This window comes from Diceros bicornis, chromosome 2 (genome assembly GCF_020826845.1).
Source record: "Diceros bicornis minor isolate mBicDic1 chromosome 2, mDicBic1.mat.cur, whole genome shotgun sequence".
In the NCBI taxonomy this organism is placed as follows: domain Eukaryota; kingdom Metazoa; phylum Chordata; class Mammalia; order Perissodactyla; family Rhinocerotidae; genus Diceros; species Diceros bicornis.
The window spans coordinates 63671510-63683668 of NC_080741.1; the positions used below are offsets into that span (position 1 = coordinate 63671510).

General features: G+C 41.9%; 1 protein-coding gene across 2 annotated transcripts in view; it reads right to left on the bottom strand.

Moving 5' to 3' along the window:
* Positions 1–2217: 2217 nt before the first annotated feature.
* ADAMTS9 (ADAM metallopeptidase with thrombospondin type 1 motif 9) overlaps positions 2218–12159 on the bottom strand; it is a 164425-nt gene continuing 154483 nt past the window's right edge. For both annotated transcript variants that reach the window (XM_058562485.1, XM_058562478.1), the window contains 2 exons: positions 5666–5760; positions 2218–3743 (listed from right to left, as the gene is read on the bottom strand). In XM_058562485.1, the coding sequence (XP_058418468.1) occupies positions 5671–5760 (90 nt within the window). In that variant the 3' untranslated portion in view covers positions 2218–3743; positions 5666–5670. The remainder of the gene's footprint in view (positions 3744–5665; positions 5761–12159) is intronic.

Genomic DNA, 12159 nt, shown 5'->3' on the forward strand with positions numbered 1-12159 from the left:
TTCATCTATCACCCTGGTTGTATCTACAAGCAAATAAAACCTCATCTTTGAACTCTTCCATAGTCCACCTGAATCTACCTGTTGTTAGCTCCTGTGAATTTTACCACCAATATCACTATAATTTTCTACCATCACAATGGTCACAATTCTAGCCCAGATCCTGTTATCGCTTATTCACTTTATGATAATTGCTTCCAAACCATTCCCTCTCATCTCTGTACTCAAACCTGTTGCAGAGATTTCTAGTAGCCTCTCTCAAATCCATTTTACCTTCTTTCCTAGGAACAGATCCCTCATTTTATTCAGTTTGGCAATGTTCTCTGTGAAACAACCCCATTTCCCCCCTGCTCCTGCAGCCTAGGTGCAGCCATATGACTAAATTCTGGCTGAGAAGATATAAGTGGAATTTGTTGGGTGAGGTTTCTGGAAAACCTCTTTAAAAGAAGGATAGAGAGCTGGGACCAGGACACTTTTTACCCTTTCCCCCATTCCTTTTTTCTTTTTTTTTTAACTACTTTGTGTGTGTGTGTGTGTGTGTGTGTGTGTGTGTGTGTGTGAGGAAGATCAGCCCTGAGCTAACATCCATGCCAATCCTCCTCTTTTTGCTGAGGAAGACCGGCCCTGAGCTAACATCTATTGCCAGTCCTCCTTCTTTTTTTTTCCTTTTTCTCCCCAAAGCCCCAGTAGATAGTTGTATGTCATAGTTGCACATCCTGCTAGTTGCTGTATGTGGGACACAGCCTCAGCATGGCCGGACAAGTGGTGCGTTGGTGCGTGCCCGGGATCTGAACCCCGGCCTCCAGTAGCGGAGCGCACGTACTTAACTGCTAAGCCACGGGGCCGGCCCCCCACTCCTTTTTTCCTGTTGCCTGGAATTTGGGAGTGATTGCTGGAGCTCTAGCAGCCATATTGAAATATGGAGGATTGAGGAGAGAAGGACAGAGAGAAAGAAACTCTGTCCTTGATGATTTTGTGGAGCTGCCATGCCAGCCCAGAATTGCCTGTCTCCAGGCTTCTTTTCCATAACAGAGAAATACACTTTTAAATGTGTAAGCCAGTGCAGTCAGGTCTCTGTAGTTAGCACTGAATACAATTCCTAACTGATACAGAACCCTTGCCTTCACTGCTGTGAGCTTAAACTTGCTGGCGCACATTTTGAGGGCAGCTATTTCACCACCACTGGAGTGGGGCTTAAAGTGTCTTCAGAAAACAATTCCACAGGGTAGATGGGAGGACTATCAATAGGCTCATTTTACAGATGAAGAAACTAAGGCTCAGGATCATACGGTTAGTAGATGTCAGAGAACAGACTAGAACCCAGTTCCCAGATGATGCTGAGGGATGACAAGGGGTGGGACTGTAGAGTGAGTGGGATTTGGAGATTTTACACACACATGCATGCATGTGCATGCAAATACACACACACATTCATACACACACACACAATGGGACTCCAGAGTGGATACCTGCTGCTTTTGCCTGTCTCCATACCATCTACCCTTCTCTGATAATAAAACCCTTCTCTGGGAACTGTCCCTCTTCCAACTGAAGCTGTCAATCACCGGACTCTAGGCGGGCACATGATCCCAGCCCCCTCGACAATCTGATGGGTCCAGAAGTGGCCTTGTAACCCAATCAGACAGAGTTCTCTGGGGACTGCCTCTTAGTCTCTCTCTGTGAACTGTGGCCTATTTGCATCTCGAAGGCTCTGTCTCCTTATCCATAAAATGACGGTAAGTCGATTACCTGCTCTACTTGGTGATTGTGAGGACGACATAAAACAGGTAGTAAAGGGCTGGGCACATGTGCTGGCCACTTACTATCTTATTAGCTGCTCATTAGACATCTTTGGGAAGCTCTCATTTCCCTGGACACCACCAGTCTATAGAGCAGAAACCACGGTTAACCTCAAAGTAATAATTAAGCCACAAACCTCACTTAATTCTCCTGCTTTGTTTACTCATTTGTTCCTCATCACGCAGACGAGAGATTTACGTCTCTGATTTTCAGAAAAACCACTTCAACTGATTTGAGTGGTGAAAAGACAGACCTTGGGGACAGCCCCCATCCTGTATCTGTCTTTAGAATGGCAACTGTGATGGATGGAATTAAGAAAATCTGCATTTCTTTTCAATCCGGCAATCCTAAAAACTAGAGACATTTTCATTCCGACTTGAATCAGGAGCCCAGAAACCGCGCAGAACACAGATGCTTGGATGTGGTCATGGTATTTATTCATAGTATATTTTCACAATGTATTAATAATGGAGAATAACACTTATTCATACACTGAGTATAACTTTTCCTGGAGCACTCTGGAGTTTGTGTGGGGGTGGAGACTACTGCCAGGTTTTTCCTAATCTCTTTGGTTTTTGGAAGTGGGCAGGGTTTACTCAAACCGAGCGTCTACCATGGGCCGTTGACGACGACTTCCCTTCAACGGAGTTGGAAGGGCAGAACACCATGGCTTCAGCACTTCCATCTTGGAAAGAAGTAACAAAGAGTGGATTAATGGAAGATCAGAAAGACTCAGGCATCCTGTACTCCACAGGTCATTTCTCTTCACAATCACCAATTACTGCAGCAGCCATGAACATTGGCAGGGTCTTAGGCTCGTGGCCTGAAGAGAAGTCATGTCACCAAACAATGTGTTCATGCAAAAGTCGATCCTGATGACTAAGAACCTGGTTCTGAACTTCTCCAGGTGTGCTGGGGGTGCTGAAGGCCACTCCCATCCTGTGCATCCTCTGTCTTGCAACTGGTAAAGTTGGACCCCATTTTAGAGTATCCTGGCAAAATGCTGAGAGGATCTCACTTTCTCAATGTCACTTGGTAATGAAGCTGCTTGGGGGTCCCTCCATTTAACCGCAGAGAGACCAAGGCACCATGAACTGAAGCAAAGTATGAATAATAATAACAATGACAAGAACAAAGTCCAACTCTCTTCTAAAAGAGGCATGTCCAAAAATAAGGGTAAACAGCTGGTTTGATTTTATCCAAGTGATTCTGTCCATTGGAAATTGTCCTGTTCCTCTCTTTTATTAAAAGTGTCTACATTTCTGAGTCTGACGATCACTTAAATACATACAATATTAGCACCAAGGCAGCGATTTTTTTCCCAGAGATCACATGAAACTGAATAGATACTTCACGTAATTAACAGCTGGTTCAATCTGTGACATCACTAAATTACTTATTGGCTAAAGATACTTTCCTAGAAATGCCAAAAATACCCTTATATGACTCTTGTAGCACCTTGATGGCAGCTAGGTTGTTTTAAAAAACAAATTACAATTTTAAAAAAGTAACAATAAAACATTTACAGAGAGAAAGTAAACAATAGTGTACCGTGATAATGAAGAATCACTTTTGTCATAGTACTACATATAATGTAGAGTACGTAAAATGCAGTGGTCTGACTGCAAGGGACAAAATAATGCAAAGGCAGTCATAATAGAATCATTTTACGTACAAAAATATTACATCACAATAAATAATTTCAAACATAAATATTAAACTTTACATCATTAGGATATTCCACATATATGCACACGCACACATATATATACAGATATATATGTGTGCGTGTGCATATATATATGTATATGCATATGTACACACACACACACACACAAACACAAGCGTACAAGTCCACACACACGCACGCATGCACCCAAATCTAAGGTGGAGGTATTGCATTACTACCCTTCATCCATCCCATAATGGCTTCCTCTTCAGAGCACCTGAAAACAAACGAACCAACCAGGAAATGTCAATCTTGGACCTCTTCATCAGTCAAGAATAGATAAAACAGACATTTTTATACATAGAATTTAAAAACACATTATTTTTTCTAGATTTTAAAAGTAATGCATGCTTGCTATAAGAAACATGGAAATTTCAGGAGAGTATAAAGAATAAAATAACAAATCACTAGCCTGACATCCCCTACCAGAGATAATGCTCTTCAAATATTGGTATACTTCATTCTAGTCTTTTTTCTATACGTACATGTAAAATGATATATAGGTACTCAAATTTTACTACATATAAAATGCAAAATTTACTTCACTAGATATAAAATAAATAAAATCAATATAAAATGGGCATTTCCAGTGGCACCCGCTGACTTTGCCTGCCTCTATCCCATCTCCCCCTTTCTGATAACAAACTCCTTTTTGTCCTTTAGGAACCGTCTCTCTTCCAAATGAAGCTGTCAATCACCCGATTCTAGGTGGGTATGTGATCTGTCTCCTGGATATTGTGATCCTGGATCAGAAGTGGCTATGTGACCCAACCAGACCCAGAGTTCTTGTGCAGAATGGATGCTAGAGGTGAGCATTCACTTGGGACCATGACCTGTAAGGATGATGTAAGCCTATAGCTTCCAGGGACTACAGTGTGGGGGAGATGATCTGCCTGAGAATGGAGCCAATAAAGAGGCAAGCATTGCTGACTGATAAAGAAAGAAAAGGCCCTGATGACTCTGAGCCTCTGGATCCAGCCATGCCAGAAGCTCATCCACTGCTTGGACATCTCAGTTATTTAAGACAAGTTTCCTTTTTTTTCTGTTGCCTCTTTCAATGAAAATAATTCCAATTTAAGATCATAATTTTGAATATGGATGTTTAATTAAACATTGAAATATTGATATGTAAATGTCAACTAGGTACTCCTGTGTCAGGATCTTGAAGAGCCTTACAGGGTATTGTGCTGCTGGAAGCTTGGGGGAAGTGTGAGAGGGTTACATGAGTTGGCTGAGCTCATCCCTTGTAGATGAAGTCACTGGGACAAGTAAGAGCGACCGATTCAGCCCTCTGCCCAGCAGAGAGAGCACTTGGCGGCATAACATAGTTAGACCAGGATTGTCAAACTTTGACATGCATGATTCTCCTATGGATTCGTTAAAATGCAGATTCTGATTTCATAGGTCTGGGGTGAGGCCCAAGATTCTGCATTTCTAACCAGTTCCCAGGTGACGCTGATCAGGCTGGTGCTCGGAGCACACTGTGAGTCCCAGTGTGGGGAACAGTGCATTGATTGAGAGCCCTGGCTTTGGTGTAGGACACTCCTGGGTTCTGCCAAGGGAATGCACCGTGACCTTAAGCAAGCTACTTAATCGTTTTGGCCACAGGTTCCATCTGTAAAAAGAGGATAACAGCCCTACCTCATGGCTATGTCGTGAGGATTCAATGAAATAATAATGCCTGCAAAGCGTTCAGCATGGTGCATGACACACAGTCAGGGCTCAGTGAATGCTATTAATATTATTATTCTAATAATCTCAGGCAGTACTTCTGAAAGGTTGATCTGTAAGTCACCTGCATCAGAATTCCCCGTATTAAAAATACAGATTCCCGGATCCAAAAGAGACCCAAGGAAGCAGCAGCTCTAGAGAGGAGAACCAGTAAGCTGCATTTTTAATAAGCCCTGTAGAGGAATCTGACGCAGGAAGCCTAGGGACCTCACGCCCGGGGGGGAGGACAGACGGCCTCAATCATGTGAGGGCAGATGAGCAGGGGAGAAAAGGGTAGAGCAGTACTGAGTCAGCCTCAAGATGCTGAACAGTCACCTGTCTGGGGGCAACCGACCTGCCCACGTTTGCTACTCATTAGGCTACAGACAGAATGAGCGAGAGAGAGAAAGAAACACGGAATTTACTTACCTTAACTATAGAACTCGAACCTCCAGGCCAGTGCCAGAGGACGGAGTACATTTTCCACAGTAACCACCGCATTTCCCTATGACTCGGGTGCCATCCTGTAAGGAGATGCGTGATCTTAGACTATCTGCTTTGCTAATGTTTCCAGGGCTTGCACGGCTTTTTGGGAAATCATTCATGCATGCACAGTAGGTAGGCCTTCTGAACAGAAGCGGAGCCCCACATCCTCACCTAAAGAAGGGTTGACAAACTATGGCCTGTGGGCCCAAGCTGGCCTGCCACGTGTTTTCTTATGACCCCCAAGTCAAGAATAGTGTTTACATTTTTAAATGGTTAAGAAGAAGCAAACCAAGAATAATGTTTCTTGATATGTGAAAATCATAGGAAATTCAAATTTCAGCATCAATCAGTAAAGTTTTATTGGAACACAGCCTCGTTCTTCTACCTGATGTCTATGACTGCTTTCACGCTACAATGTTAGGGCTGGGTAGTTGGGACAACTCTCACTGCTTCAAACTGCTCCTCAGCACACCACAAATCACGGAAATACAGTTTTAACCTGACAGTGTTTTGAGTACTGCTATATCAAAACATTTTATTTATTTTTTTTATTACCAGTGTATACCATCATGTCAAAACAAGAAGAGAAAAGTGGACTTTGACTGTTGTACTTTTTAGGCACAGAGGCGTGTGCATTATTCTGTTATCAAATTTAGATGGCATTGTGTTTACCATGCAATGACACTATAGCTGTGCAGAAAGAATACAATACACACCAACATTACCAAACTCAGCATCATCACAATATTCCCAACTCACAGGAAAGCCATGGTCAGAAATTAAAAAAATTAAAAACGGAATATCTCACCATAGCATGATTTGGTCACAAAAATAAAAAATGAAAATGAGTAAGTCAGTTTCCAAGTGGTTCATTTGTTAGACAAGCAAGCAAAACAGTTTATCCATGGTGAGTTAGTGAAATATTGTTTCATTCTAACAGCTGAAGAAACGTGTCCAGAAAAGATAAACTTGTTTAAGACTATTATCCTTTTTGTCAAGAACAGTTGTTTGAAAAATTAATGACACTGGGAGCAACATCGATAATCAATTAAAAAACAAGGAAATCATTCTGAGTGGTTTTCTTTGGTTCTTGATGAGTTGACCAATATGACTGATACTGTGTCCAGTTGCTTATTAGAGGAGATAATACCAAGTCTGAAGTGACTAAAGAATTAGCCTTTATGCATAGTCTGTGTGGAACAACTACAGGTGAGAATTTTTCAAAGAGGTTGAGAAAACACTAGTGCCCGACAAATGACGTGGAATCTGCTAAGATGTGGTGACAAATGATAATGGTAAACAATGTATGTGGGGCAGAAAAAGCCTTAGTTGGACAAATTTACAAAGCTTGTGAAAATGTAAGATGTGTGAAGCCTATCATTATGCATTGTATTATTCATCAGTAGGTACTTTGTGGAAAATACTCGAATCTATCAGGTGTTACAGAACCAGCAGCGTCAATGACGACACTTTCGCTACCATGAACTTAACCATCATCGGTTTTGAAAATGTCTTGTCAGAACTAGAAGCTGAACACCCTGACTTATCCTACCACACAGCAGTTTGATGACTTAGCAGTGGCAAAGTTTTACGGTGAATTTTGAGCAGAGAGCCAGGAATAAAATTTTTCTGAACAAGAAGGACTGCTCGCGATCCCTGTAATTGAACATTCAATGGCGCTGGACATTAGCTTTTGCTATGGACTTGATAATGTTTCTTAATGAATCGAACCTAAAATTACAGGGCAAAACTGCACTTATAGGTACGACTTGTACTGTAGTCAAGTCATTTCAATAACAATTAACATTGTTTGAATCATAAGTACTAAGCCACTTTACATACTGCCCATGCTGTTAAAAATTAAAATAAGCAGTTACATCTCCATTCCACATAAATTTATAGTGGATACATTTTCCGAGCTTGAACTGCAGTTCTGGCAGCCTTCTTTAGTCTTAGTTGTAAACACAAAGGAAATTTTCATATTTCAAAATCCATTTAATGAGGCAATTGAGAAGCTTCCATATCACCTTCAATTGCAAGTGATTAACCTATGATGTAATGACATGCTAAAAGGCAAATATCAGGAGAAAAATCCAACAGAATGCTATCAATGCTTGCCAAAGCAGGAATATGAAAATTATATGGCTGTGGACGAAATTAGTGTTTGCAATACCTATCCGTGTAAGAAGACATTTATAGAGATGAAATAGAGAAAATCTCATTTCAGATCAGCATTAACAGGTAAACATTTATAATCAGTTTTGATAATAGAGAAGAACACTAATTAAGCAAAATGTTATCCTCTAGCAATATTCCATTCTCCTCACTGGTAGATCTGTGTTACAAAAAATCGTACTCAATTATCATTATCATATTTCAAATTTAATCAATAATAATTTTGTGCAAATTTGTTTTCTCTCTTGTCATATAAATACATCTATAATACCAGTGATGTTTGCCTGCTGATTAGCAAAGTCTAAAATATTTATTATCTGGTCCTTTACAGGAAAAGTTTGCTTGCCCCTTGTCCGAAGCGTTGCGCAGTCTGTCCCTGCCTGCCTCTCCAGACTCATCTTGCACCATCCTTTCCCTCTATCCCCACCCCTCTGCATTTCTTTGGGTTGTTCTTCTGACATGCCCCTATGACACAGGGCCTTTGCACATGCCATTCCCTCTAACTGGAACTCTCTCCCCTCTCCCTCTCCTTCTCTGTGTGCACTAGACCACCCCAACCTTTGACTGGTAGATTCTGCAGAACCCAGCCCAGAGGACACTTCCTCTGAGAAACCTTCCTGATCCAGTTACCTGCAGCATAGCACAGTGTAAAATTGGGTAATTTCTTCTTCAATGTCTGTCTTCCCGCTAGAATGTAAGCCCCACGATGGCAAGATCAATGTCTTGTCAAAATCTAAGAATATCCAGAATCTAGCACAGTGTATGTCTCATAGTGGTACTGAATACACACTTGTTAAATGAATGAATGAATGAGGCTGAAGTGCCTCTTCTTTTTGAACTGCAATTCAGATGGCCCTGCTAGTTAGTTCCCTTAAAGCTTTACCATGCTGTGAAAAAGTCCTTGTTTAATTGTGGCATCGTATCCCATTGTGTAAATTTATCATGTCCTATTAGCCACCCCCAACCCCTCCGCTCCCGCACAATGTTGGGCATCTTAGATGTTTCACATTTACCACTACTGGGAATATCTTTGGGCTACATTCCCAGAACTGTGTGGCTTCAAAGGGCTTGAAGATTTGGTTCATATAGCTAAACTATGAAAGTCTCTTGCAAATAAAGGATAATCTCATTTAAAAAAAAAGAAAAAGAAAAACTTTGCCAATTTAACAAATAAAAAGAACAAAAGAGTTTCTTCTTTTTTTCTTTCTATTTGCATGCCCTTGATTATGAGTGAGATTGAGCTGGGGGAATGATTTCTATCACTTTACTTGGTCCTGGTTTTAGGGGCCCATGTTAGTTCTGGAGCTAGTCTGACTCCACCAACTGGATTTGATGCCAGACCAACCTTCTAGCCAGGAACTTTCATCCAGGGCTCAAGTATTGGTCAGGCAGCCTTAAGGATGCCAACATGCTGTAACTGTCTTCTGTGTCATCAAAGCTCATGCTTTACCCAAACTCTCTCCTGAGCCAGCAGTGGAGATAATCTGAGTCACACTGCCCCAGGCTTGTACTGCATCTGTAAGTAACCTCTTTAAGTCTCAGTTTCCTGGTGCATCTGTAAAATGGGGATAATATTAGTCTCCCCTCGCAGACTTGCTGTAAATGAAAGGACGCATGTAAAGCGCTTAGCAGTAATGTACTAATTGGCCTAATGAATGTGCTCAATAAATATTAGTTATCATTATCATAAAGGTATTTTTTTTGTGTGGCTCTCCATCATAGCCTGTTCTCATGGAGATGAGGGAAAGTCTGAGTAATTATAAAATTTCTAATACTGGCTTTGCAACGCTCCTGTTATTTCCTCACTCTGTTAATGTGATTTAGATAAAGCCTGAGCTAAAACTTATTTTTACTACACAATAAAAAAAAATACCGAGAAAATGAAGAGCATAAACATTATTGCCATGGAAACATTGCTTATTTTAGAGAAAAAGGGACGTTTTCCAGCATCTTAGAAGCATCCACTCACATATAATGAAACACTAATTGTAAATCATTTTTATTTCTTCATTAAAGTAGGTCCTATAAAAATCTCTTTTCAATGAATATTTTGTTAGCCCAGTTTGAGCTATTACATATAATTACAATGAATGACTCTGTTCCGTTAAGATTAGTTTATATCTCATACTTTTCACCAATTTCTTTGCCGTTCTTGGACAATATGACCAGCGAGATTGGCTTATGTGATTTAGGTAAGCCAGTACAACTTTGACTGAAGTGTGTCTATTTACATTTCTTTGGCGTGTGCTGGTGGTGAAATTGTCCATAAAATATAGTATTTATGTTTTTGTTTTCAAACATAGCCGGAGACACTTACGTACATGTGATTATATGTATAAATGCTGCCTAATTTCTATAGGAATGTACAGAATAAAATATACACACATAAAATGTGGTTTCACTCTACTTGTCTGTAGTATGATTTTTATACTTGGTGGATATTTGGATTTTCATAAGTGAACTGTGGGTTAGAAGGCAGTCCACCACAGATAAACACACACACCCATGTGTGTATTTATTTCTTGTTACCTTAACTCCACTGGTTGTAAATGAACTGAAAGATAAGAACTGACTCCATCTCCTCTATGGTAACACAATTTTCATTAGTTTTTAATTTCGAAGCAATTCTTTGATTTACAGCGTTTCCCCCGGCACAAGGAATGTCGGCCCCCTGGCCTGGCAGCCAGGCCTTAGAAACACAGCCCCTATCGCCCCACTGAACCGCGAATTCCCCAGGCACACAAAAAGCAAAAAGACCTGTGGGCCTTCTCCCATCTGGCCTGAACTGGACCTCCCTTTACTCTGCCTGGCTCTGAAGGCCGTTCCAGAACCTCCTCCTGGACAGAGGGCGAGATAGCAGCTCTGAGAACAGGGGCGTGGAGCTGTAGGGACTTCCGGAGGGGGTGGAGGGCCCTTTCATATCCGGAGCACATTCCTGAGTTGAGGGTGCACAGAATGTTACCGGCAGAGGAGCTCAGAATTTCAGCATTTTCTCTCTGACCCCATATATGGTCCCCGTCTGCCTGCTCCTCATGCACAAGCAGAGTTGAAACTCGTTAGCCCTGAGCCAAGCAGGTGCAACTGAAGCATTTGCGTAGAAGTCCATTGCTGGGCCAAGGAGCTGTCCACGTGCCTCACTTCTGGGTGGGGTGGGGGCCCACGTGGAGAAAATCCACACGGTGCTGTGGATGCCAGCCAGGTCCAGGCTCAGCCTCGGCTCAGGCCGCAGTCGCTGGTCCTTCCACCAACCTCAAGGAAGCCTGCTTCCTTCATCACCCTCAGAATCACCTTCCTTCATCACCTAACTTTGGAAACTTATGGCAAGCCTCAGGGCTATGAAAACTTTATAACATTAACAGCTAATACTTATTGTGTGCCTGCTGTCTGCCCCGTGACATGCAAACAGCTTTCATGCCCTGTCTCATTTATGCTCCACAGGAACGCAATGGGATGAGGGCCGCCACCATCCCTATCATGGATGAAGAAATCGAGGCCCGCTGAGAAGTTAAATAACTTGCCCAAGATGGCAGAGATAGTAAGTGTAGATTCAGGCCATCTGACTTAAGAGTCCACGTGCTTATCCTCTATACTATGCAGCCACCGTGGGCTTTGTCTTCAGCACTAAGGGCTGGGCCCGCTGTGGTTGGGAAGACTGATTCCACCACCCAAGCCATGTCACACACTTACCCTCTACCTACCTCAACTTACCCTCCCAAGAATCTGATGAGAAAGCTGGAGGAATGGGATTTAACACATGTACATTGCCCAATAAATAGCAGCTATTTCAGTGAACCTGACACTGCATTTTATTTTTACCAGTGTTATTCCTGGTGGTGAGATAGCATCCCCACTCTCTATGGTATTGGCCATTCAGTTTTACCCTGAATGACTGGATTTTCCTTTAGTTTCACTTGGGGAAAACATTTTATTGCCAAATAGGTTTGGAAAATTGAGGTTTTCTTTGTTTTTCCCTCTGTAGCTCCCAGCAGAAAAGTGAAGGAAAGTGAGGAATGATTATTTGAGGACTGAATCCAAGCAGGGCTGTTTGGAGAGGAGAGGATTATGACTGGCCAGGATCTGAGGGCCACAGAGGAGACCAGGTCTCAGTTCTTCAGAGGCAAGACGGTGGTCAGCAATGGCGGCAGCAGGACACTGCACAAATTTCCAAAGTTGGTTCCATGGAACACTGGTTATTTGGGAAAATTAAAAGGTGTAACTTTGAAAAGAAGGTTCTGTGGTTGGTTTAACTTAGGTCAGTGGTT